The sequence below is a fragment of the Mesocricetus auratus genome, unplaced genomic scaffold, assembly GCF_017639785.1.
Source record: "Mesocricetus auratus isolate SY011 unplaced genomic scaffold, BCM_Maur_2.0 Super-Scaffold_100015, whole genome shotgun sequence".
NCBI lineage: Eukaryota > Metazoa > Chordata > Mammalia > Rodentia > Cricetidae > Mesocricetus > Mesocricetus auratus.
In genome coordinates, this window is record NW_024429198.1 from 7,997,670 (window position 1) to 8,025,237 (window position 27,568).

A 27,568-nucleotide genomic window follows, 5' to 3' on the forward strand; every position below is an offset into this window, starting at 1 on the left:
CATAATATGTGATTGGTTTTCTTGACAGATTTTTTCCTTTTTTTCTTGCAAACCTCAGATTTCTGGAAAAAAAGCTTCAAAAATTGTGTTTTACATAGTTGAACCATAAAAAAAAAGTTAAATGCTTGTTAATAAGTAGGGCCACAATTTAACTTTTGCTAAGACAATCTTGGCCTTGCCTTGTCTTAATGAAAAAAGTTTCACAAATTGGCGAACTATCTACAACATTTACTTTCAATTGCTGTATATATAGTCATGGATCTGGCCTGTCCTGAAGTACATATTTCTAGTTCTCTGAGGTTGCACTTTGGTTTTGTGTACTTTCATAAATGCAGAACATGCTAATGCACACAGATTTGGGCATTTGACCTGCATATCATCCTAGAGCTCTTAACAAGTGATGTGGATAAGTGAGTTACAGTAAATACAGTTCAAGGATTTCCCTTTTGTTTTTGTTTTTTAACTGAATTTGCATTTGTAGAACATGAAACTCTACTGGTGCCAGCAATGTTGCTCTAGGGACTGACTGTTCTGTAACATTTTCAAAGCTTCCCAAGCGTTTAAGCCAAAAGCATGATCAGTGTCTGCAGTAATGTCAGTTCTCTTTTTTTATGGGTCAGATAAAATTTACTTTGTTTCCTTTCCTGTTGTTTTTATCCATCTTACATTACTGAAAATGGAATTAAATTTCACAGTGTGTATTTGAGGTGCAGATTGAGGAAGAAAAGAATATCTTCTATTAAATTTGTTTTCTTAAGGGAAAGAAATTATTTTTAAGAAACTGGACTTTCCATAGCCCAAGAAAAGGATATTTTAGTCAAATTTTCATCTGGAGGCATGTCTGATTTTGTATATTTCATATGTGCCCCATATTAGGATTTTTAAATGTTGTATCTTAAGCTTTGCACCCTAAAAAATGGGTGAATTTTATGTAAAGGATCATTTATGTGAACATGAATTCCCCTGGAAGGTCTGGCTTTCTATGTTGTTAAAGAAAATAGTTCCTGAGTCAATTTGGCCAAGTTGTATATAGCGTATGATCCTTTATTTAGGTTTTTAGAATCTAGTATGATATTTTATAAATTAATGTTGCTGTATTTAATGTAAAGTTATGCTTATGTAATCATTTAGCTTTATTTCAGAATGCTTCTGTGTATTTAGCCTCAGTTCATTATCAAGCCTTTTTATAAGTTAATAGTGTCCTATTGTAATAAATCCTTTAATATGCCTTTCTGAAGGAAACAAAATTATATTTTTGTCTGACCCAGACTGAGATAGAATTGCAGTTCTGAATTTAATGTGATCATGAAGGAAATGGTCAGCCCAAAATTGAAAGATTTTGCTTCAAGACACTGAGCTGGAAAGTTGGATATACAAAAGTGTAGAACTGTTGTTAAGAGTGTTCCTTGCTGCAGATGACTGCAGTAAACCCATGTTTTTAGCTTTATCATGAAGATTGCTTTTTTCTAGCTGCAGATTATCGGTATGTATTCTCTCTGACTGCAGCTCCCGGTGCTCTGTGTCTTCAAATCATTTAAAGCCTATAGCTTGCTTTGGGGAGTTAGTACAGGGTTTAAGGAAGGCTTTGCCGGAAGAACTTTGTAAATCATGAGATTTGACTATTATATTTCCACATAGTATGATAGCCTCTTTAATATGTAGTGGTCCTGTTTGATATGAAAATCATTTAATAAAAGAAATAACTAAATTGTCAAAATAACTGTTAAACACATAACAGATGTCTTCTGGTACTGTGTTTGACAGTTAACAGGCAGTAAACATTTAATTGACTTTAAGCTTGAAATGTTCAGAATGCTCTAACCATTGCTACAGAGTCTTTCTGCAGCAAATCAAGTATTGTGTGTTTTTTTCTACCTGTAGCTTATCAGGCCCGGTCCAAAGCCTTCTAGCAGAAGGGATTGATTCCTGTCAGGGGTTGCTGCCAAGACATCGGAAGGATTTTTGACCAAGGTTTTCAAAAGCTCAGTGTCACATCTGCCATTTGATTAAGGGGGGATTTTGGATGCAGAGTCTGGCATTTTTTTGTCCTTTGTGTGGCTATTTTGTTTGTCTTTTGTCTCTTCTAGAATTGAGCAGTGTTCACACTAGTTTTTAAATAGTTGGGTGAATTATATTTTGCATAACCATGTTAATTGAAATTAATATATTCCCATTAACTTTTAATCATAAAATAGTGTGGACACAGCATGTCTTCTAATTGGTGATTAACCCCTTAAAATTTGTGAAATACATTCATGTAGGAAAAGAATTTATATTTTGTTTTAATAAATTAACAGTTTTTTGTTTCGTTTCATTGACTGTTAGGGAACAAGTATGATTTTAGCACAATATATCTAAGGGGTTAATCTACTTAAAATATAAAAATGGGTACAAAAATCCACACTCTAAATTTAACAAAAATTTCCTACTTATAGCTCTTTTTTTCACTTGCAATAGGTGTTCTGGCATCATTGAATTTGTATTGTAGGGTAAAATTTACAAAGTTATGCTTGTGTACAAAAAATTATTGGAAGAATTTTTAAGATTCTGAAATACAGCAAATTTAGAAGCCTTTTACACTGACCATAGTTGTCTATTTACATTCTGTCTTTAACATACTTTAAATAAGAGGAGTAATCAGAGGTCCTCCCTCATAGTCTTCATATTGTGGAGGATGGAAGTGGTTGAGGTGGATTTTTTCTCAGGGTAGTTAGCTTTCCTTTCTCTGTTCTTTTTCTTTATCTCATTTTTAGATAACCTTTTCTTATTTAATCTATTCATAAGAATGACAGCTTATCTCCTGAGACTTCTAAATTTCTGGGCCAAAGAGATGGCCCATTGAGTAAGAGCACTTGCTGCTTTTGTAAAGGGCCCCACTTCAATTCCCAGCACAGGCAGCCCACAACCAACTAGATTCTAGGCCCTGGCCCAGGGGTTTGATACCTTCTGGACTTTGAGACAAAAGTTCAAATACTTTACTCAGACTTACAGTACTCAGTTAGTTTTTATATTCTTTTGTTACTCATGGTCATTTGAAATACTCAGTAAATCATTGTTGCCTAAATGTGTTGTGGTTTTTGGTGCTCTCTAGCTACTGCTTATATCAACAGATTATTTTCTATAATTTTCCTGCATTTTAAAAAATACACTATAAGCCAAGCATGATGGCTCACACTCCTAACCCCAGCTCTCAGGCTGAAAGGAGGATAAACCATGAGTTCCAGGCCAGCTTGAGCTATAGATAATTTTGTTTCAAAAACCAGAAAAGCAAAATATACCATAAAGTTGATGGCAACTGTGAATTATTAGATTGAAATATTTACTGTTTGTTATAATAATTTGACCAACAAATTTATTATCTTCTGCACATTATAGATATTTCAGATAACCATGTAGCTGGCCTTTGAATCTTCACTTTTGTGAATGATTTATTAATGTAAACTAGTATTCGTTAATGTAAAGTTAATTTCTTGTCCTAATTTAGTTTCTTATTTTCTCAAGCTTTATTAAAGCAACACATTTTAACCTATTGAAAAAGACCCTACATATTTACCATGAAAGCATTCTGCTTATGGCTTCTTTTCTGCACTTAATTGTATTTAACTGTGCTAGTTCCTATAACCTTTTTCCGCTTTACTTATTGTTTCTCTTTCTGCTTACTGTTTGGAGTACTTTTAATGAAACTTCGTTTATTTTAGAAAGCATTTCACATTCTTTTATGACATGCTAAATCACATTCAATTGAGCATAAAGAATTGAATTCTCATAGAACTAAACCTCATTTTGGTCCTTTCATTTTTTTCAGGGGGTTTTGTAATTGTTGTATTGATCATTCCATATTTAAGTTTTTTCTTAGCCCCAGAATAACCTAGAATACTTTACCAACTTGGTAGTTTATTATAATACATTCCCATTTAAGGTGGATTTTTGTGTTCCCTTTTGTCTTTGTCTTCTTTGTGCTGGTGCGCTGTGTCCAATAATCTTTCCTGTAGATTTCATTTTGGTGAGTAAGGTTCCTATTTCCAGAAAATTACTGTATCACTGAGGAGTTTATCTTAATTCTCCTTTTGTTCTTCCTACTGTATTATGTAACTTTGTTGAAAGTTACTCCCTGGATGAATTAGACTGAAAAGCTCTCAAATGGCTCACGTGACACTGATGCTACTTTAAGGAAGTGTCTCGCTCACCTGGTCAAACACCCATTCCTCACTGCATTTTGCCAATTCAATCCATTTTAGATGTAACCTCGGGTATGGTGAAAGACCCACCGGACGTCTTGGACAGGCAAAAATGCCTTGACGCTCTGGCTGCTCTACGCCACGCTAAGTGGTTCCAGGTTCGGAACATCATTTTACTTTTTTCTTGTAGCCTTATGAGAGAGTAGTTCATTCAGTACATGTTTAACGGTGCTTAAACATTTCAAAAGATTGCTTACGCAACACTATTTTAAATTAAATCTCAGAAAATAAGGTATCATAGAAAGCTGAGTATAAAGATCTACATTTTGCATTTACTATTAATTTGACAATAAACTGGCTTGGGGGTGTTAGTACTCCGGGTTTTTTATTTTTAGTGGCTATATTTGAAGTTGACTTCTTCAGGAACATCACATGTTTTTGTATATATATTATATTCCATAAGGCTGCAGATTAACTTTGCTTTAAATAATGGAATATGTGTTTAAAGCTTTGTGTATAGTTTTAAGATTTCCCCTCTTTCTCTTGAGTTAATGAGTGTAGGGAATGAAAGGTGAGGAAGCAGCTGCTTGGTTTAGTGACTTTGCAGATATGCAAAGGCACAGCCAGGAAACCAAACAGACCTCCTTAACCTTCCAGTCCCTAGACAAACTTTTTAGCTCTTTACCTTTTCTTTTTAGTTCTAATTTAGGCAGATTTTTTTTCAGTTTACTGTTTCTTACGAACATAGGTCAAGGTTCACAGGGGATCAAGAAGTATTATTCTTGTATAATCTGTTTACTTTGACCTAAATACTAGCTTTAAATACTAACTCTGGCATAAAATACTGCTGTAAATGGCAGCTCATTGAACCTAACTTAAATGTAATTTTATTTTTATTTTTAATTTGAGCTTCCATTGAACAGTGGTATTTTTTTTAACTTTTTTTCATCAAGGGATATTTTTGATATTTCTAAGATTAATTCAGTTGGTTTTTGTGTTGCCCTCAAGGCTAGAGCTAATGGCCTACAGTCCTGTGTGATTATCATACGTATTCTCCGAGACCTTTGTCAACGAGTTCCAACTTGGTCTGATTTTCCCAGCTGGGTAAGTAGCTTATGATAGCACCATATGAAAGATGAGCATTTAGAAAGGTCTTTTCTATTTACTCTTTGTCCTCTGATCCTGCATTTTTTTTAGCATGTCATATTTATCTGTTCTGATGACAAATCCTAGGGACTTGGGAATACTTATTTTCTTAGAATTTACTAATTAAAAAATTATGCTTGGGCTTTAATTTACTAATTAAAAAATTAAGATAGCTTAGTAAGGACATTTGCTACTAAGCCTGAAATCCTGAGTTCTATCCCTGTAACTCATATGTTAGAAGGAGAGAATTGACTCCTAAAATTGTCCTTTGACCTTAATATGTACACCATGGTACAGAGGAGTAGAGAGACACACAGTGAATGACTGATTAAGTGAATTTTGTTTTTAAAAAAAGGAAAAAAAAGAGTTATGCTAGACTGGGTGACAGCTGAGCTATGCTAGATTGAGGGCCTTAGATGAAGTTCCCACACGTCACATAAAATACCGGGCATGGTGTTGTACACACTCTTGATAGTATTGTGCTGGCTAACACGGGAGCATTGCTGTCTACTAGCCTAACTCTAGGTTTAGAGAGAATCCCTTTCTCAAGGAAATAGGGTAATGGGCTTTAAGTGTGTGAGAGCCTGTCTAAAAAAGATCCAGTGCCTTTATGTAATGATACATTATTCTGGAATAGTAGAAATTTGTTCAGAAATAGATTTTAAGGCTGGAGAGATGGCTCAGCCATTAAAGGCTAGGCTCACAACCAAAAACATAAGAAATAGATTTTAACCTATTGATTTCAAAGTTAGGTTATTAAAAGTTAAATAGCCAGGGTTGCAGGTGTGGTGGTGCATACTTTTGAACTCGCTGCTTGGGAGGCAGAATTAGGTTAGTCTCTATGAGTTCAAGGATAGTCTGGTCTATAGATTGAGTTCGAGGACATCCAGGGCTACTGAGACCCTGTCTTGAGAAACCAAACAAACAAAAGCCTGGACTTTGGACTTAAGACTTGTAGGGTCAATTTTTTTTCTTATAAATATTTTTTTAGAGCTACAAATTATATACTGACACTGAAAATCCTCCTAGAAGGATGTGTTCCACGTTTTAGTGATTATTTCTAAGGGGAGTGGGAGAAAGAAATTATTAAGATAAAGAGCTGTAATGTTTCGTTTTTATTGGAGTCGGAAGGAGAGATGCCTGTGTTACTTGTGTGGTTAAATCTTTAAATTATGAATGGAATCCAGGTACATTATACACACCTGTGGTCACAGCACTAAGGGAGCTTGAGGCAGGGAACTGTGAGTTACATTGTAAGACCCTATGTCAGAAAAGTTAAGTGAAACAAAAATAAATAAACAAACAAACATAAATAGATAAATAAAAAATGAATGCAGCTTTATATTTTCTGAGATACTTTTTGTCCTGCAGAATTTTTTCTTAAGGAAGGGAAACAGTTTTCTGTTATATCTGATTAATATGATCTCTATTTAGAAACTATCCTATTGTTAAATTAATTTTGTCTGACATAACTACTATCTTTTCTGTTACTTGTTTTCATTTTTTGCCACTTTCTTGTGTAACAGAGTTTGAGAAGTTAATTTGGTTTTCACCTTTGTCTTATTCTTTGTTATTAGTTCTTAGTTACTTTTCTGTGAAAGAGACACCATGGCCAGGCAGTTTATAGAAGAAAGACTTTAAGCTAGGCAGTGGTGGTGAACACCTTTAATCCCCCCACTGGGGAAGTAGAGGCCAGCCTGGTCTACAAAGCTATACAGAGAAACCCTGACTCGAAGAGAAAAAAAAAGAAAGAAAGAAAGACTTTATTGAAGTAAGAACTTTCTCCACTTTCAGAAAGTTAGTCCATGACCTATGTAACCAGAGCTTTTTCTATCTAGCTAGCCTAGTCCTGCAGTTGCTTTTAAAGAATCAGAGGCTTAATATTGATTACAAATGTTTCAGACTTATTACTGACTAGCTCTTAGAACTTAAATTAACCCATTTCTATTCTATGTATTGCCATGTACACATGGTTTTACCAGGCCTCTGTCATCTCATCTCTCCCTAATTCTGCCCTTCTGTCTGTTTCTTCAGTTTGGCTTTCCCGCCTAGCCTTATTCTGCCTTGCTATAGGCCAAAACAGCTTCTTTATTAACCAGTGTGTGGAATACATATTCACAGCATAGAGAAGGATTATCCCACAGAAACCATCATGGCAGGAAGCATGGGAGTAGGCAGGCAGGCATCATGCTAGAACAGTAACTGAGAGCTTCCATGTTGAGACAACTGAGAGGGGGCAGGAGAGAGGGTGAGAGAGCTAACTGGGAATAGCATGGGCTATTGAAAACTCAAACACAGTGGCACACCTTCTCCAACGAGATCACATCTTCCTAATCTGTCCACATTCCACAAACTGGACATTAAGCATTCAAATTATGAGTTTGTGGGGGCCATTCTTCAAACCATAATGATATTTTGGATTTTAGCCTAGTATAGTGTACAGAACCTTCCTGTTTATCTTAACTTTGACTGTATTTTATTGGCTTCATGTAGTCATTGAGTTTTCTTGAAATTAAAAACTTCACATTGTATTATTGTTCTTAATAGTTAAACTCATCTAGACAGATTTCCTTAATGTTAGATTGTATTAACAGCAGGTTTGTTCACAGAAATACTAATTGAAAAGAGTTCCCATACAAATTTTGCCCCTGCAGGAGCACAGCCTTCTTGTCAACATTTGTACCAGAGGGGTACATTTGTTTTTTGTTTTTTGTTTGTTTTGGTTGGTTTGGTTTGGCTTGATTTGATCTGATTTGAGTTTTCAAGACAGGATTTCTCTGTGTAATCCTGGCTGCCCTGCAACTGGATTTGTAGACCAGGCTGCAGGCTGGCCTCTAACTCACTGAGATCCACCTGCCTTTGCTTCCCAGGTGCTAGGCGTGTACCACCACCACCTCGATGGTATATTTGTTATTAATAAACTTTTAATGCGTAATTGCCTTGCAAAGTCTATACAAAATAGACTTTTCATATTATTCTTTACATGAGTGTAAGATGCCATGCAAATTTGTTCCCATCTTTTTTTTTATATATTTAGTTGACATAATTCATTTATTAGATAAAGTGGTACATTTATGTATAATGATTTGATCTGGTCGTTGACATATTATCACTTAACATTGATCAATTTTTTTATGCTGGGACAATTCAAAATCTTCTAGCAACTACTTTGAAGTGCTTTAAGGACTGCTCATGGAAAGAAGTATAAATCGAAAGGCTGTTTTTAACCTATACTTTAAAATGTATGTTTATTGTTAGGTTATTAGATGTGGGTAAAGTGTACATACACCTTGTATTCTAAAGGCTGGTTTCCACCAGGGCTCCAGGATTACAAATTCTCTGCTTCTTCTACCTCCAGGAAGGTCAGAGTGGTCAGAAGAGATCTTTACTTTTAGGAAATTTAGGAAAATGTCTTATGGCATGATCCATTCTAACTTCAACTAAGAGGTCATTAGTGAAGTGTTCACTCACTTGGAAATCCTACCCCCGTGTTCCACATGGAGAGTGCAGGAAGACCTGCTTGAACATAGTTGCTGTTTCTTGGGAGTGAACTCTCGCTGTCCTTTCCTGTTTGGTGCAAGCTATTACATTTTTGCTTGGAGTCAGTAATACATGTGTTGTAACATGTTTTTTTAAATTACGTTTCGGGGGGACTAAGAGGTCTTGAGGTTTGGCTTTGTGCCCTCACCTAAGATTGGTCTGACATTGTTTGCCCTCTGACTTTTATCTTTATTTTTAAAAAGATTTATCATTATATGTGTGTAAATAGTGTATGTGTGTGTGGTGTGTGCCTGGTACCTGAGAAGCTCAGAATGAGGTTTCAGAACTCCTGAAGTTGACAGTTGTGAGCCACTGTATGGATACGGCAAGAGCAACAAGTGCTCTTAACCTGAGCTATTTCTCAGCCACTATCTTTCTGACTGTTTTTTAAAACTGAGCATAAGCTTTTCAGCTTCCGAACCATTTTAGGGTTTTGTGTAGTTTCAAGTTAATTGGTTTCTTTGAGTTGTTTTTGGAGCTCCTATTTATTGCATTCATGCATTTTGTTTGTGTATTTTGAACAATGTGTGTGTGCCTCTGTGGGTCAGAAAACAGTTTGCAGTAGTCTGTTCTCCCCTTAGGCCATGACTTCCAGCCATCAAACTCAAGACATAACATTTGACAGTAATGTCATAACTTGCTAAGCCATTTATTCGATAGACCCTGGAATTCCTATTTATAATTTAAGTAAAAGTTACAATGGACGCTAGAGAGGTGGCTCAACCGTTAAAAACACTGACTGCTCTTATAGAGGACCTACCTCTAGCAGTTTACAAATTTCTGTAATTCTAGGTGATCTGACACCCTCTTTTGGCCTTGGTGGGTACCTCCATACATGTGGCAGACACCCAGCATACCCATGAGTAAAAATAAATAAAAAGTAATTTTTTTCAAATATACACTGGATGAATCCCAAGCTTCATATTAGATGGGAGAAGATAGCCTTCATATGGCTCACTTTGTATAAAATGTCAGGAGTAGGCAAATCTGTTGAATTTGAAAGTAGATTGGAGGAAAGGGCAGAGAAGAAGAGGTGTCTATTAGTAGATACACAGTGATTTTAAAAAAATCTGTAATTGGACTGTGGTAGTGATTGAACAACTTCGGAAGTCTACCAAAGGTCACTTAATTGTAAGTTTAGAAGAATGAACCAAATAAATTATAAACACCGCTAAGATTATTTATTTACTTACTTATTTATTGGTTTTTCCGAAGCAGGGTTTCACCGTATTGTTTTAGAGGTTGTCCTGGGACTCGGTCTGTAAACCAGGCTGGCCTCGAACTCCCGATCTGCCTGCCTCTGCCTTCCAAATGCTGGGATTAAAGGCATGCACCACCAATGCCCAGCTTCACTGCTAAAATTTTAATATAACCTTTTCTAAATAAAGCTTCTCCCAAAAATCTCAGACTGACTGGCTTCTTTTACCTTTGTCTTTCATTCATTGGTTTAAGTTTTGAATGTACAGTACAGTGGAAGTATTGTTACTGTTTTATTTCCTATGGGTAATAGAATTACAGTAGTGCATTAAATGAAAGTTGAGATAATACCCATTGTTTGTAAAGAAAAAGCCAGATCATATGGTATAGCTCATGCCTGTATAATCCCATCATTCAAGTAAGATAAGCAGAAGATGGATCTCAGGCTGCTGAGTGAGACCCTGTCTGAGAATTAGATATAGGCCAGAAGTGAAGGTTCATACCTGTAGTCCAGTACACAGAAGACTGAGACATAGGTCTACTGAGATCAAAGCATGTGTGGGCTTTATAGTGACTTCTAGGTTAGCCTTGAAGATCCCAGTCTTAAAAAAAAAACAACAACAACAAATGAAAAACAGAAAGGCCGGACAGTGGTGACACACACCTTTAAACCCAGCAACTCAGGAGGCAGAGGCAAGTGGGGATCTCTGAGTTTGAGGCCAGTCTGATCTAAACAGCTAGTTCCAGGACAACCAGGCATACCCTGTCTTGAAAAAGCAGGGAGATACCACAGAAAGAACTGAAGTATTAGTGTAATATTGAGCTGCCCAAAATCCTTGAGTCTGTATTAAGTACAAATCTTAAAATGTAAAATTTGTGTTCCCTTAACTTTTCTGGTTTGGGAGCTTCATTGTTTTAAGTCCACACTTGTCTTGAACTTCTTTCTACTTACTGTCTTGAGTTTGGTGGGGTTGTGGGGGGGGTTGTTGTTGTTGTTGTTGTTGTTTATGAGATGGTAGTCTCTGTAGTTCTCTTTGTCCTTGAGCTCACTGTATAGAGACTAGGCTGGCCTTGAACTCACAGAGTTCTTTCTGTCTCTGCTCCTGGAGCCCAGCCAGTTCTTTTGTTTTTTATTGAGGTGGCACTGGATTCTCAACCAATCCATGGGCTTGAGTAATTCTGCTTCATATTATAAAAATTATTATTTTACATTTGTATCTATGTATTTGGAACAACTTGTAGAAGACTGTTCTTTCTGCCTTTTAAGGTTCCATCAGGGTTGTGTCTGTCTCTCTCAAGGCCACTTGGAAAAATCAGTTCTCTCTACCATGGAGGTTCCATCAGGCTCCTCAACAAGTGCCCTTTACCCATTGAGCCGTCTCGCTAGCCCATTACTGTCAGAACTGTAATCTTCAGAATCTTTAACAACACTTGAGAATGTGTCAATCATTCTGATAGTGTTTGAAAATGGTCTTTAAGCTGTTGAATATATTTTATGTTTTTAATTTTAGGCTATGGAGTTACTGGTAGAGAAAGCAATTAGTAGTGCTTCCAGCCCTCAAAGCCCTGGAGATGCCCTGAGAAGAGTATTTGAGTGCATTTCTTCAGGGATTATTCTCAAAGGTAAGTTTAGTGTTTTTATTAGGTAAAATTTACATTTATTTCTTTACTGAATAAAAGGCCTGCTTTCCCAAGTAGATAATGCTAATAATGCTTTTATTTCTTTACAATGATCACTATAGGCAGCCCTGGACTTCTGGATCCTTGTGAAAAGGATCCCTTTGATACTTTGGCAACAATGACTGACCAACAACGTGAAGACATTACATCCAGTGCACAGGTAATTGAATTTTTGTTGGATTACTGTCCTTAAGGTTTGGGTTGTTATAATTGTTTATTTACAAGAAGTAATTGCATACTAGTCATTGTGATACTTATTTGGGAAATAAGCCGTTAAGAGGATATTAAAAAGATGTATCTTGCAGGGTGGTGGTGGTGGAGGATGCCTTTAACCCCCCCCCCCAAAAAGAGATGTACCTCAGCAGTGTTGGTGGGGCACATCCATTTAATCCTAGCACTAGGAGACCAAAGCAAGCAAATCTCTGTAAGTCCAAGGTCAGACAGGGATATACAGTGAGACCCTACTCTAAAAAACAAACAAAAAAGGATATACCTTAAATTTCACTGATAGGATTTTAAATATTTTAATTATATGGAATATGATTATTGTATAATTTGTGTTTGTATCTTATATATACCACAAAAAAAGCCATCATTAAATACCTCAGCATCTCATTAAGTGTGGGTTATGTATCAGGATTGTCAAGAGGGCTCTGATTATGCAGGAGTTTGTTGTGGCCAAGTTGCAAGGTTCCCAGAGACCACCATACTGCAGAAGCAAAGTTTAATGATCATTCATCCAACCATGACAGGGACCCTGTCTGGCTAGCTGTCGCAGCAGCCCCCAGAGGGAGTGAAGTTCCCTGTCTACTGCTAGGTTTTAAAGACAAAAGTTACAGGATTACATCAGTAGGTATGGGTTGGTTTCTGATTGGTTGATATTTGAGTATGATTAGGAGCATTTCTTAAAGTCATATTTTGGCATGAAATACCTGTGTACCAATTATTTTCATTGATCAGTGCTGAGAGGGAACATTCTGGTTTCTGTGGCATTGTCTTGTTACTTGTAGGTTACTTGTAGGTGGCCTGTTGTACATAGATACCAGTAGTTTTCAGAACTGTATCCTGGAGACTACAGGGGAGGTTTTGTTCCCGCCTGGAGTTTCTTTTGTGGCCAAACAGTTCCAAAAAACATGTATCTAGGAGGCTGGTGGAGAGGGGAGGGGTAGTTCTGGAGTTTCTTTGTGTTCAGTTTTGGCCCTAGACTCTAGGAGGCCAGAGGATCTGGAGTTTGCTTGTGTCAGAGGCCTACATGTCTTTTCTGTAGCCTGTCATGGCTACTAAAGCAGGGCGCAGAGTGAGGGTTTGGTCCCTTTATTTCTAAATTATTATTTGAGTTTAGTTTACCCCTTTTAGAGTTAATTGTGCTTTTAGATATTATCGATGTTTTGCCTTTCCTTGGCACTGTTCTCTATATCCAGAACGAGTGTGGATGCTAGAGTCAGACTTACCTGCATTTTATGCCAACTCTGCCATCTCAAACAGCACATGGTTTATAAATCTTAGGTAGTTATCAGTTAGGGGGAAATGGACTTAATGAGTTTTCTATATACTGATTTTGAGAAGAAATGATGTACTATGAATGGTAATATTCTATTCCAAGGTAAACAGGAGTTGTTAGACTTGAGCTCTTGTTGTCTGTGCTAATAAGAATAATTGGGGGTTTAGGAGGTGCCAGGATTAAATTGTTATGCCAGAAGATGAACTAGGAAGAGACCATGGTATAAGAGCATTATGCATTTCTTACAGACTCCAGAATCATAAGATGTCCATTTCTTTTCTTTTTTCTTTTTCCTGAGACAGGGTTTGTCTGTGCAGCTTTGGAGCCTGCCCTAGAACTAACTAGCTCTTGTGGACCAAGATGGTCTCAAACTCTCAGGGCTCCACCTGCCTATGCCTTCTGAATGTTGAGGTTAAAGGCATGGGCCACCATCGTCCGGTCCTTTATTGAAAATGAAGGAACCTAGGCATGGCAGCACAAGCTTGTGCTCTTCAGCACTAGGGAGATAGATGCAAAAGAGAGGTGAACAAGGCCTGCCAGGGCTGTGAACACCCCCCCTCCCCTCCCACCTCTTCCTTCCCCCTAACTCTCCCTTCCTCCTCCCCCTCCTCTGTTTTTGGTTTTTCAAGACAGGGTTTGGTTTTTCTCTGTATTGTTTTGGAGGCTGTCCTGGCACTTGCTCTATAGACCAGGCTGGCCTCCAACTCACAGAGATCCACCTGCCTCTGCCTCCTGAGTGCTGGGATTAAAGGCATGTGCCACCAACGCCTGGCCATCCTTTCTCAAAAAAGCTCCTTTCCTCTCAAAGTAAAGGAGTTACTGATTTTATAACTTCCATGTTTATTTTTTACTTTTTTGGTAATGTTTTTATTTAAATTAGAAACATGAATGTTTCACATGTCAGTCCCAGCTCTCTCTCCCACCCCTCCTCCCTTGTTCCTCCACCAGCCCTCCAGCCCCCCCCACCCAATCCCCACATCATTCCCCAGGTAGGGTGAGGCCCTCTTTGGGGGAGCTCCAAAGTCTGTCATTTCATGCATGGCAGGACCTAGGCCCTTCCCCTTGTGTCCAGGCTGAGAGAGCATCCCTTTATGTGGAATGGGCTCCCAAAGATCATTTATACACCATGGTAAACACTGATCTACTACCCGAGGCCCCAGAGATTTCTGAGGCCTCCTCACTGAGACTACATTTATGGAGTCTGGATCAGTCCCCTGTTGGCCTCTCAGGCATCAGTCTGGGATTCAAGAGCTCCCCCTTATCCGGTCAGCTATCTTTGTAGGTTTCACCATCATGGTCTTGACCCCTTTGCTCATCACTCCTCCATCTCTGTCACTAGGTTCCAGGAGTTCAGTTCAGTGTTTAGCTGTGGGTATCTGTGTCTGCTTCCATCAGTCACTGGATGAAGGTTCTAGGATGGCATATAAGGTAGTCATCAACCTTACGATCAAGGAGGGGCATTTAATGTAGTCTCTCCACTATTGCTTAGTTTGCCAGTTGGTGTTATCCTTATAGATCTCTGGAGATCTCACTAGTGTCAGCTCTCTCCTCAAGCCTATAATGACTCAATCTATTATGGTATCTCTCATCCTGCTCTCTTCTATTCTTACCTCGACTCAACCTTCCTGCTCCCCCATACCTTCTTCTCCCCTCCTCTTATCCCCCTCTCTTTTTCCTGGTTCCCTCTCCCCTCCCAGCTATGTTCCCAATTTGCTCAGGAGATCTTGCCGTATTCCACTTCTCTGGGGTATCATGCATCTCTCTTGGGAACCTCCATGTTTCCCAGACTCACTGGCACTGGGATTGTAGGCTGAGACTCCCCTGATCCCATATCTAAAATCCATATATGAATGAGTACATACCATGTTTGTCTTTTTGTGTCTGGGTTACCTCACTCAGGATGGTTTCCTCTAGTGCCATCCATTTGCCTGCAAATTTCAAGATTCCATTGTTTTTTTTCGCTGAGTAGTACTCTATTGTGTAAATGTACCACATTTTCTCTATCCACTCTTCAGTTGTGGGGCATCTAGGTTGCTAACTTCCCTGTTTATATACCATTCATGAAATTAAAAATTAAAGAGGAAGACTGTAGAGAAGTTGGGAATAAGAAAGGAGTGAGGTGGTTCTTAGAGGAGTCCTGTTAGGTGGTGAGATAGTTCAGTACTTTAATTGTGAAGTGCTGCAAACACAGTAGAATCTCAGCCTTGCAGGTCCATCTCCATAAATGAGTACATGCATGACTGGTGAAATCTGAGTGGCTCTGCATTGTACTGGTGTCATTTTCAGTGTCTTGGATGTGTATAGTGTCACATTAGCTTGTGTTAGCATTTTTCTTCTTTCTCTCTATCGAGACTATGTTTGCATTCCTTCTGTAATGTTCACCTTCATCCTTATTTTCTCTTGATTCAGTGATTGGTTTGGGGGAAGTTTTGTTCTTTGTTCTTTCTTTTTCCTTTGAGACTAGGCCTTCCAATGTTGGTCAGGCTAAGCCTGTGGTTTTAATCTGTCAGAGGGAGCCTCTGTCCCTTATTCTAATTCCTTCCTATAGTTGTGTCCAATTGAGCAACATACCTTTATCAGGGAGCATTTACAAAGCTAATCTCTTCATCCCCATCCACTGTACCCCAAAGAGGAACTAGCTAATTAAATAACCCTTAAGGAGCTAGAGATGTAGCTTAATGGTGATAAGCTTTTTTCTTTTTCTTGTTATGTGGGGAAGTAAACTTAGTAAGAATTCATGTTTCTTTGATGACTTGAGCTTTGGTTCCTAGAATCCACGTGTTAGGAGAGAAATGACCCCCCTAGTTGTACTCTGATCATGGAGTGAATGTGCACACAAATAAATGAATGAAGTAAAATTTTAGAATGCTTGATTTTTACATTTATTCTATATTCTGTTTGCAGTTTGCATTGAGACTCCTCGCATTCCGTCAGATACACAAAGTTCTAGGAATGGATCCAATACCACAAATGAATCAACGTTTTAACATCCACAACAACAGAAAACGAAGAAGGGATAGTGATGGAGTAGATGGATTTGAAGCTGAGGGGAAAAAAGACAAGAAGGATTATGATAACTTTTAAAAAGTTTCTGTAAATCTTCAGTGTTAAAATAGGTGCCGGTTTACTGGCTGTTTTCCATTCATAATAATGTTGACTTTAAAAATTTATCAAGAATATAAAGAGTTTCATAGAAGAACCAAGTTTTTCTATGACATTAAAAAACTTAATGTACAGTGTTAGGTATTTTATGGATGGAAAGACACCGAAAAATAAATTCAATAGGGCAAAAATAGTGGTTGCATTTTTCCCCATTATTTTGATTTTATTTACTGGTTGCCCTTGTTCCCTGTATTTTTGTCTTTTATTAACTAGTGCATTGTGTTATTAAATCTTTACTGTATTTAATGCAGGATTTGTGCTTCAGTTGCTCCATGTATTTTGATACTTTTATTTAGAAGTTTTGTTTGCTTTGACACTAGTTGTAAGTTACTTTGTGTTATAGATAATATCCTTTACCCCTTAATATTTTACAGCAGCACGTTTTTTTTTTTTTTTTTTTTTTGGTAACGTGAAACTGCAAGATTTTTTTTTCCTTTTGTTATTCTATATGTGAAGGATTACAATACAAAAAGCTACCCTGCCATTTGAGTGCTCAGAACTGGGTGTTTCTGCAGATCTTGTGGCATTTGTCTATCTAGTGTGATATATAAAGGTGTAATTAAGACAAATTCGTTAATCTAATCAAGTTTGCTGTTAGTTGTGCATTAGCAGTATAAAAGCTAATATATACTATATGGTCTTGCAACAGTTTTAAAGCCTCTGCATAACTGAGAATAAAATGCATGACATTTTTGTTTTTAATAGATTTTTAAAATTATAATTATAATTTTAGGTTTAACACGTAGATCTTTGTACAGTTGACTTTTTGACATAGCAAGGCCAAAAATAACTTTCTGAATACTTTTTCTTCTGTACAAGTGGAAAGGGCATTTTTCACACATAAGTGGGCTATTGTTTTCAAAAGAACTTTATCATTGTGCAACTAACAATATCTAGCCCTTAATTATGGTGACAGTCCCTTATTAATGTGTGTGCAATTACTCTAACAGCTCTTACAGTGTAACACAGTTGAATGATCCCCACACATCCCATCATCTAGATCATTTATAGGTATATTAACAGTGAGATTGATAAAGTATTACTGATTTAAAAAAAATAAGATTATCTAAGGAAAAAAAACAGAAAATTATTTGGTGTGGCCATCTTACATGCTTATGTCTCATATAAAATGCTAATACCCTTAGCAGTGGTGTAATGCAAAGTTACATCCTACTGTTGGTGTATGTATGCTCTGGTACACAGATGTTGTTTTGTTGTCACAGCACTACAGTAAGATAAAGAAATAAAAACTTAAATTCATATTATGACTTCATTGTATTATGTGGTAGGCTTGATAATGGCTTGTTACTTGATACTACTTTAACATTTCAGTAAAACCATGTTCATATATACTGTGTATAGATGTATTACTCCTGCCAAATGTATGTGGGCTGGTCACATAATTATGAAAGTTTTTAGTTTTCACCACCATATTGGTTCGGTTTTTCTAAGGTTAGAACCCTCCCCCAGACTAAAGAATAGAAAGCTCTGGGTATTCTTGAACATTTAATAGTATCTATATTACTTCAGTACACCTTCATTTATTATGTTTGTGTTTTTCCTATGAGTGTTTGAATTCCAGATGATTTTATTTTTTTTAAGAAGAGGAAGGAAATGTTTTACCTCAACATTTGAGAAGGTAGCCTTTTTAGAGGGGAAGGTGTGGCAACAGATTCATTACAGAAAGGTGAGGCTGGAGCTCCACATATTGGCAGAACAGAGACAGGGCAAGACTGTCACCCTAGACAGTGTCCTCGTAAAAGTTTCATAACCTCCCAAAATGATGCCACCCATTGGGAACCACATGTTCAAACATAGCATCTGGTTGTGGAGAGCACAGACTACTTCAATCAAAAATACGGCTCTGTGTCCAACCGTGTGTATGTCCTAAAGTGAGCTCCAGCAGGCTGGGCAGCCCTATCCCTGCACCTTGTTCACAGTCCACATGGCTTCTCTCTTGGTTGCCCCACTTCAGTGTTGACAATTTCCCTCAGTGAACATCCCACACTCCAGAGTGTCTCCTGCAACCTGGCTTTCACCTTCCTGGCTTCTGGCACAGCCTACTCAGGAGTTCCATGGAAGGAATCTGACCCTGCTACACTGCCTAGCATCAGAGACTCTAAAACCTTGTTTCAAACTTCCATGATGGGAACTGTTGCGCCAGGATGCCAAGTTCGCTAGCTCAGTTTGTAAACTGCCTCCCCTTGGACCATTCAGCTTCCATCAGGCTCCATGTGGTTTTATGACTTAAACTGGGAAAACACCTAGGCAGCTCATTTTCTGCCAGGTCACTCCAGAGGTACACTGAGCTCTTTTCCATGAAATGAATTTTGGTTTTGTTTTTTTCATTTTTCTCTTTTTTATTAATTTATATTTACATCGTACAAATGAATTTTTTAAGAAAATAATTCTTTATTGATCCTATGGGAATTTCACATCGTATACCCCAATCTTAGTCATTTTCTAGACCTTCCACATCTGCCCTCCATCTTTGGAGCCTCACCTCCTAAAGGAAAATAAAAAGAATTTTAAAATCTCAAATCCTGCTGGCCTTTGGTGGCTTTTAATCCTAGTACTCGGGAGGCAGAGGCAGACGGATCTCTTGAGTTCAAGGCCAGTCTGGTCTACGGATGGAGTGCCAGGATAGGCTCCAAAGCTATACAGAGAAACCCTGTGTCGAAAAACAAAAAAGTCTCCAGTCCCTCTGGCCAGTGACCTGCTCCTCCATCAGTGCCTGCCTTCTCTCATACCAGTCACAGCTGTCGCATCTCCAGCTTGCCCTGTGTGCCACTCTGCTCTGTCTTCCTGCCTCTCTGTCACGTGTTCATTGTAGTGGCATCGGAAGGTGCAGTATGCCATGCAGTATACCCTTTTGCCTAAACAGCTTTACTTGCAAATGTTTATTGCAATGATTTGTTGTGGTTCAAGGCCAATGGCCTCTCACACCATCAATACTGGGCCCTCTCTGATACTCCTCAGATATCCTGCTGTTGCCCAGAGTCATGAAGATCCTGTGGTCTCAAAAAACAAAAGAAGAAAAAATTAAGGTCTGAGCTGTCAATACCAAGATCTTGTTTGTTTCTCAAGACAGGGTTTCTCTGTAGCTTTGGAGGCTGTCCTGGAACTGTGTAGACCAGGCCTTTAATCCCAGCACTCTGGAGGCAGAGGCAGGTGGATTTCTGAGTTGGAGGCCAGCCTGGTCCACAGAGCATGTGCCAGGACAGCCTCCAAAGCAATACAGAGAAACCCTGTCTCAAAAAAAAAAAAAAAAAAAGCACAAACTCTCCCCAAGGCTGATCGATTCCAGATGCCAGCCAGGAGTAGTCCCTGGCAGAGAAAGTCTACAGGTTTGAGTATGGTTACAACTCTCCCAGGCTTCCTTGTAGGTTATTCTAAGGCTTGTAGATGTGTTTACAACTAGTCCTTTCATCTGTCTCCCAGTGTAACCCTAGTGTAACCTCCAGTGCAAAGTCCTTGCCATCATCTCTACACATTTGCTCTTTCAGTTGGGCCTCTGGGCCTATGTGAGGTATGTTTTTTGGGCAGAGAATATCTTTTCATTTAAGTGGAGAAAGGTGAACAGTGCTTCCTTATTGAAATGAGAGCAGGAGAAAGCAGAGCAGACAGGCTTCTTTACAAGTGAATGAATTACTTTTCTCATAATATGTGAATACACACTTGTTCCTCTGTAGCTGATTCCTCTCAGGGAGTGGGAAATTGCCACCACCACCACCTCCCACCACCACCACCGGCCACTTGTGAGTCCCCAGCTCAGCTGGGCCATACCCTTCCTGTTCTGATTTCTGTGGCCTGTGTGAGATATTTGCAGAGTCTAGCATTGCCTGCTTTCCTTGGCTGCCCTGAGAACATGTTCCTGTGGCTAGGTGGATGAATGGTGAATAGACTTCAGTGTTCTGGAGGTAGGTAGGAGCCAGGAAAGGGCTGATCATTAACAGGCCTCTGCCAGAAAAGCTACTGTGTTGATTGAAAGCATGGAGATGTTGCATTGCCACTCAGTGATTCTCTGATAAAAGAGACTTACCTCCAATTGCCAAAAATTGCATTTTAAACCTTGTCATAGGTTCCTAACATGAAATGGGGTATGAGGGTGTCCCCAATCTCTGTGCTCTTCTACAACTGCCTGAACAAAATGCTTATGAAGAGCCAGGCGGTGGTGGCGCATGCCTTTAATCCCAGCACTCGGGAGGCAGAGGCAGGCGAATCTCTGTGAGTTCGAGGCCAGGCTGGACCTACAGCCTCCAAAACAATACAGAGAAACCCTGTCTCATAAAACCAAAAAAAAAAAAATGCTTATGAAGTTTTCAGAAGTGGGATGGTGAGCCAAACTCAAAATAGGCCTGACTACATTTTGAGCAAAGATCAAATCCCCAGCAGTCAGGGAGACATTCAGCATTTTATTCGAGAAGGTTGTCCTGATCCTGCAGCTGTCGGTGCTTCCTTTCAAGATCTTTAAACTCCAAACTTCATGGCCCTCCCTCCCACTTTTCTTCCAGACTTTCAAGCCTCGTATCTAGTCTCAGACAAAACTTGGGAAAGAGGCCAGTTAGCAGTGGTGCACGTCTTTAATCCCAGCACTTGGGAGGCAGAAGCAAGCAGATCTTTGTGAGTTCATGGTCAGTAGGATGTCTGGTTCCTCACTTTTCTATGGCCCATGAAACCACTTTGTTATCACACATATTTATTTTTATCTTGTATTAGATAGCATTCATGTAATTGGATGACACATAAGAACACTTCATTGTGTGAATCTTCATCATTTGAGACATCAATAAGCCCCCTCCTTCCTGTAGAGCCTCTCTGGACCAGATACAGGATCTTCAGTTACATCATCCTTAGGAGTCAAGAGATACTTTTAAGTAAGGAAGCCACGAAAAAAGCAGGCTTTTCGGCCAGGCATTGGTGGCGCACGCCTTTAATCCCAGCACTTGGGAAGCAGAGGCTGGCAGATCTCTGTGAGTTCAAGACCAGCCTGGTTAACAAGAGCTAGTTCCAGGACAGCCTCCAAAGCCACAGAGAAACCATGTCTCAAAAAACAACAACAACAAAAAAGCTGGCTTTTCTGGCTGCTGTCTCTGTCAACGCTCCCTCTTCTGCACTTTGTGCACACAGGCACGCACACAGTGAGCCTGGGTCACTCTCCCTGCATTTGCCACGTGCCTCACAGCCTTCCCCCAGCACTGGGGTCATGAAAGAGAAGCGGGGGCCTGACCCCAGCACATCTGTGTGGGTGTTTGTGTGGGCAACAGAATTGGAAGGGTGACATGAGTTTTTCAGTTACTTGCATGTCTTCCTGGTTGTCCCATGGCCCTCAAGTGAGACGAGGAAGTTAGTCAGGGAAGAGTCACCATCCCTACTTGTCACACCTACTTAAGGGAACAGGAAATGGATGCACCTACTTAAGGAATCAGAATAAGCCAAAAGGTGATGGCTTGGTGCACTTCGGCATGCTCACCAGGCCTGTGGGCTCATGGAACAGAAAACAGTGACAAGGGCCCCCCAATGAGCACCCAGTAAGCAGAGCACCTCCCCTTCTGGGAAACAAGAAGCTCATTGGTCTCCCCATGCTCCCATACTAGACAGGGTCTTGGGTACTCCTAGGCACAAGGGTGAAGAAAACACAGGAGTTAAAAATGAACTCACGCCGAGGGGTGGTGGCGCACACCTTTAATCCCAGCACTCGGAGGCAGAGGCAGGCGGATCTCTGTGAGTTCGAGGCCGGGCTGGACCGATAGCCTCCGAAACAATACAGAGAAACCCTGTCTCGTAAAAACCAAAAAAAAAAAAAAAAAATGAACTCACATTAAAGTTGCCTTTGTTCAGATATCACATTGTCTTAAATGGCTCCCAAGGTGGCCCTGACTTTCAGTGTGATTCTGGGAGAATTGTTTTCTTTTGTTTGCTTTTTTAAAGACATTTTTAGAGACAAGGTTTCTCTGTGTAACTTTGGCCAAGATATTTATTTATTTATTTATTTATTTATTTATTTATTTATTTATTTATTTATTTATGTGTCCGTGTGCCAAATAGCTTTAGGTATCTTTTTCTTTCTTCCTTTCTTCCTTCCTTCCTTTCTTTCTCTTCCTCTCTCCTTTCTTCCTTTCTTCCTTCCTTCCTCCCTCTTTCTTCTTTCATTTTGACTTTTTGAGACAAGGTCTGTCTGTGTAGCCCTGGCTGTCCTGAACCTCAATTTGTAGACCAGGCTGGCCTTGAACTCAGAGAGATTCTCCTGCCTCTGCCCCCGGAGTGCTGGGATTAAAGGCGTGAGCCGCCACCACCTGTCCTTTTCTACCAGTCTCTGCCTGTTCCATTTTGATGGAGAAAACCCAGGGCCAGGTTTTCTCAGCTGAGCTGGAAGCCAGAAAGTCCCAGTGATCTTCCTGTCTCCACCACCCTGGCCCCTTACACAGGTGCCAAGACACGAACGCCAGTTCTCACAAGCGCGCAGCAAGTGTAAACTTTTGAGCCTTCGTTTTTGAGACAAGGGCTCATGTATGGCCTCGGACATCGAGCTGGTTAAGCTTGTAGCATCATGGCTGGTTTATGCAGTGCTGGGAATCAACCTCAGGACTTTGTGCCGACTGAGCTCCACCCCCAGCCTCTGTGACACCCTTCTTTGAAAGCTGGGGTGGAGACCATTCGGGAGTCTGTAACTCCCGAGGTGCCCTGAAGGTGACCTAGGCTGAGTTTATACTCCAAGTTTCATGTGGTGTGTTCAGAGGTGGTATTGTGGGACAGAGGGAGTAGGGAGGGCAACCAGCAGGACCTGGTCCAGTCTACCAGATTTAGCAAACCACTTTATAATCAGTCCTGTAGAGGGTGCAGTTTCCTTGTCCCGAAGCGTCCTCAGAAGGTATCCCATGAAGTAGACAATACACTGAGAACAGTGTTGGAGAAACGGATCATGAAGCTCTAGCAGGGCAGCACGCAGGAAGCTGAGGCAGGAGCATGATCTGCAAGTTTGAGGCTAGCCAATCTACATGCTACAGTCCAAGCCATCCAGGGCTACGTAGTAAGACCCTGTTGAAGAAATGGAGGGGTGAGGACGCGAAGGAGAAGGGGGAGGAGAAAGAAAAGAGGAGCTCCACTAACTGCGAGCTCCTAGCCCACGTCAACAGGCTAAAAGGACTTATTCTAGACTTTAAGACATGTGAAGTATATAGGACCAGGCGCTGGCTGCGCAGCTTGGGGTTGCTTAGAAACACAGGAGAGTCTAACTCTGCAGCCATCTCTAAGGGAGCTGTCACAAACCTGGCTGACGCTGGGAACGGATTTGTTGGATAGAATGATTTAGGGAACTATCTCAAGACAAGCAGAGACAGAAAGTGGTGAGGTCTTGTTACAGCCCTTTGTTGTTGGTTGGCTGGTTGGTTGGTTTTGAGGGGACACTGTCTCAGGTAGTCCAGACTGCCTGGAACTCACTATGTAGTCAAGAGACCTGCAACTTCTGATTTCCCTACTTAACCTGTGTTAATGTGTACAGAGTACAAATGTCTATGCTAAGGCACTTGCTTTTTATTTAAGTCCAAATTATTTGAATTACTCACTATGAAATGAATAATCACATGACTGTCACCCTTTTATTTTTTTATTGAAAATAGATCTCTTTCATACAATATATTTTGGTTGTTTTTCCTCCAGCAATTCCTCCCAGATCCAACCCACCTCCCCAACTTAATATTCTTTTTATCTTTTCCATTAGAAAACAAACAGGCATCTAGAAGAAGGAGGAGGAGGAGGGGGAGCAACAAACTAGAATAGGAAAAAACAGATAAAAGAACAGAAAACAAAAAGAATTAAAAAAAACACATGGCTGGGCGGTGGTGTCGTACGCCTTTAATGCCAGCACTCGGGAGGCAGAGGCAGGCAGATCGCTGTGAGTTCGAGGTTGGGCTGGACTGACAGCCTCAAAAACAATACAGAGAAACCCTGTCTCGTAAAAACCAAAAAAAAAAAAAAAATGCAGGCAGAATTTAAAGCCAGGTTGTCTGACCCCTCTACTCACCTAACTGCACAGCTGCTACCTAAAACGTTTCCTCATTCTTTTTTATGCTGTGTAATATCCAATTAAATGGTTACTTGACTCACTCCTATTAGTGAACATTTATATTTTTATTGCAATGTTACACACACACACACACACACATACACACACACACACACACACTGTTACTATCTGGGGATGGTGGTAATCCCAGCACTTGGGAAGTGGAGGCAGAAATCCAGCTCTCAGACTATGAGGTCAGCTTGGGTTATCTGAGACCCTGTCTCAAACCAAAATACAACATAACAAAATCCCAGACCAAAAAATTGTAATTAGTAAGCATGCTTTTTTCAAACATGTTTATTTTGGGATACATTTATTATCATTTATTTAGATACATTCTTGGAAATGAAATTCTTGAGACAGTTTTTAAAAGATTTATTTTTTGTTTGTGTATGTGTTTTTGTATTTATATGAACGTGTGTGTGCAGGTGCTCATGGAGTCCAGACGAGGGCATTGGGTTCCCTGGAGTAGGAGTTGTAGGCTATTGTAAGCCACCCAACAAGGCCACTGGGAACCAAACACTGGTCCTCTACAAGAGCAGCAGTGCTCTTTTAGCTGCTGTGCCATCTCCCCAGTTCCTCAGTATAAGCCCCTGGAGCCACATGTGTGGCTAGCCCCTCCCTCAAAGACCTTCAACTACCCAGCCTCCACCCACAGAACACTACCTGCTCTAATGGCTGGACCCTGCCCCCACCCTATCTCTGGACTTGAAAATCCACCAATCTCCACCTTGGAAAGCTTTACCCTGAAAAGTTCCACCCCTCACCCCTAAGAAACTCTACATAAGCCCTGCTTTCTACTCAGTTCTCTATTTCTCCCCCAAGGAGGAGCAGCCACCTTCCTGTCCTTTTTTTTCCCTCCCAATAAATTTTTTGTGTAAGGTTTGTTGTGCCCTGTGTGTAAGTGTTACAGCTCTGGAGGAAAAGGTATCCTGGTAGTCAGAAGTCAAGGAATACCTGTAAATGTTACAGCTCTGAAGGGAATGTATCTTGGCAGTTGGAAGCCAAGAAATACCTACAGCTCTGAAGTGAAAGTTATCCCATATTGGGAGGGGGCATGTCAATTTCCCCAGCAAAGCATTATTGTCCTTACTCTGGGAAAGATTTCCCTAATGCAAATGTAACAACTTTATCCCCCACGCCCTTCACCCCATGGTGAGGTTGTTACAGCTCTGCTCAGGAGAAGTATTACTGCTCTACTCAGCTTCTCTGGAGTAGAAAAAGTTCACTCCAGCAAGACAAAGTTTCCCCAGCCACAGTGTTACAGTTCTGCTTGGTTCCTGCTCCACTCTGGCTCTGGAGAGAGTTGTTGCAGTTCTGTTCCTCTCTGGAAAAAAAAAGTCAGTACAACAAACCTTACTCAAGAGATTTATTGGTAGGGAAGGATCCAGGAGACTGGATGCCTTTGCCAGGGTGGAAAAAACTAGTCTCAACTGAACAGGTACAGGTTTTATATAGGGTTTCTTAGGGGTGGAGCTTTCCAGGGTGAAGATTTTCAGGGTGGAAAGTGGTAGGATCTGAATTTCTGAACTTGGGGCAAGCTCAGAGATTGGTTAGATTTTTGTGCTCAGGGATTGGTTGGTTTTGTACTCAGGATTGGTTGGTTTTCATGGTCAAGGATTGGTTAGATTTCAAGTCCTGAGTTGGTTAGGGGCATTGAGTGTTTGGTCTCAGGACCAGGTGTGCTTTCACTGGCCCTTTGTACCCTACAGTGTAATTTTGTGGTATTCCCTGGCTCCCGATTGCCAGGATACCTTTCCATCTGAGCTATAGTGCTTGCACTTAAGAAAAATTTTAATAGGGGCTATAAAATGGCCATCCCCTACCTCTTCAATTTATCCTCACATCCACAGCCAGCAAGATCCCCTCTGCCTCTCTGGTCATTGCTGTGGATTTGCTTAGCAGTGTAGTACTCAGTGACTAGTGTTGGTCTTGTGTGAAGGAGAACAGCATACTGTTCTCAAGAACCCTCTGGACTAGACAGGCTGGAGTGAGTCACAATGGTCAACCTTCATTTAACGAGCAAAACAAGCCACTGACTCGGCGAAGGCAGTATACAATAAGGAGACTCATTAGGCTTCTAACCATGTGAGCTGTCGGGCACATGAGCCAGTCAAAGATGGTACCAAGGGTGAAGGGGGAAGTCCTGTGTATTTGTCAATAAAGCCCAGTTGGCCAATAGGGAACCAAGATAGGTGGGACTAGGAGTCCAGGAGGATTCTGGGAAGGAGAAACACAGAAGTCAAGATGTAAGGCCATGGGGGAGGAAGCCCGGAAAACTCTCTGGTAAGAGAAATACTTAGATTAACAATTATGGGGTAAATACTTAGGTCAGAGCTAGCCAGTAAGAAACAAGCAAGGCCAACAGCTTCATAATTAATATAACCCCCTGTGTGCTTACTAATGGGACTGATGTGGCTCTGGAACCAGGCTAGCAGGAAGGCTTCTCTCAAGGAAAGGCTTCCCTTTACACAAGGGGAAGTCAGATAGGCAAGTCCAGAATTGTTTACAAAAAAAAAAAAGATAATTGGTTGTCTACATCAAACCAGATGAGGTCAGTGCATGAACAACTCGTGTTCCCTAGGTAAAGAATAGGGTGCCTAGGTGCATGATAGCCTGACCTTTAAAAACCATTGGCTGGCTGTTTTCCTGTTCTGCATATTTTGTTTTTGTTTTTGTTTTGTTTGTTTTGCTTTGTTTTTTTGCTTTAAAAGATGTGGGACAGTAAATGAGTTCCTACTTGACTAGACTCCCTGCTGCGTCTGATCATCTCCAGGATCCCGGGAGGCTGGGGAAGAGCTGAGCAGTGCATTTACCCTTCCTCAGATCCAGCTTCCCCTTCTGTAGTTGGGCTAAGACCCTGCAGTGAGCATCTTAGGCTGCTTATTTTGTGAGCGGAAAAACTAAATAAATAAGCTAAGCGTGATGGCCCCTAACTGTAGGCTCCAACGGATGCTGTAACAATAAGCGACACACAATTACTGAAAGTAAAACTAAGTATTTATTGTAGAAATTACTCACAAGATACCAAACAAGTAACCCAGATGAGCCAAGCAGTTTTCAGCTGCCGAACCGGAAGCCGAACTCCAGGAAAAGAGA

General features: G+C 40.2%; 1 protein-coding gene across 6 annotated transcripts in view; it reads left to right on the top strand.

The window, feature by feature from the left end:
- Positions 1-17,664, top strand: part of Zfr (zinc finger RNA binding protein) — a 58,724-nt gene extending 41,060 nt beyond the window's left edge. For 5 of the 6 annotated variants that reach the window (XM_021231786.2, XM_021231788.2, XM_005078015.4 and 2 more), the window contains 5 exons: positions 4,239-4,336; positions 5,187-5,282; positions 11,573-11,684; positions 11,804-11,901; positions 16,147-17,664. In XM_021231786.2, the coding sequence (XP_021087445.1) occupies positions 4,239-4,336; positions 5,187-5,282; positions 11,573-11,684; positions 11,804-11,901; positions 16,147-16,326 (584 nt within the window). In that variant the 3' untranslated portion in view covers positions 16,327-17,664. Of the gene's footprint in view, positions 1-4,238; positions 4,337-5,186; positions 5,283-11,572; positions 11,685-11,803; positions 11,902-16,146 lie in introns of those variants that run through there. The other variant, XR_005881586.1, reaches the window with a different exon arrangement.
- The last annotated feature ends 9,904 nt before the right edge of the window (positions 17,665-27,568 follow it).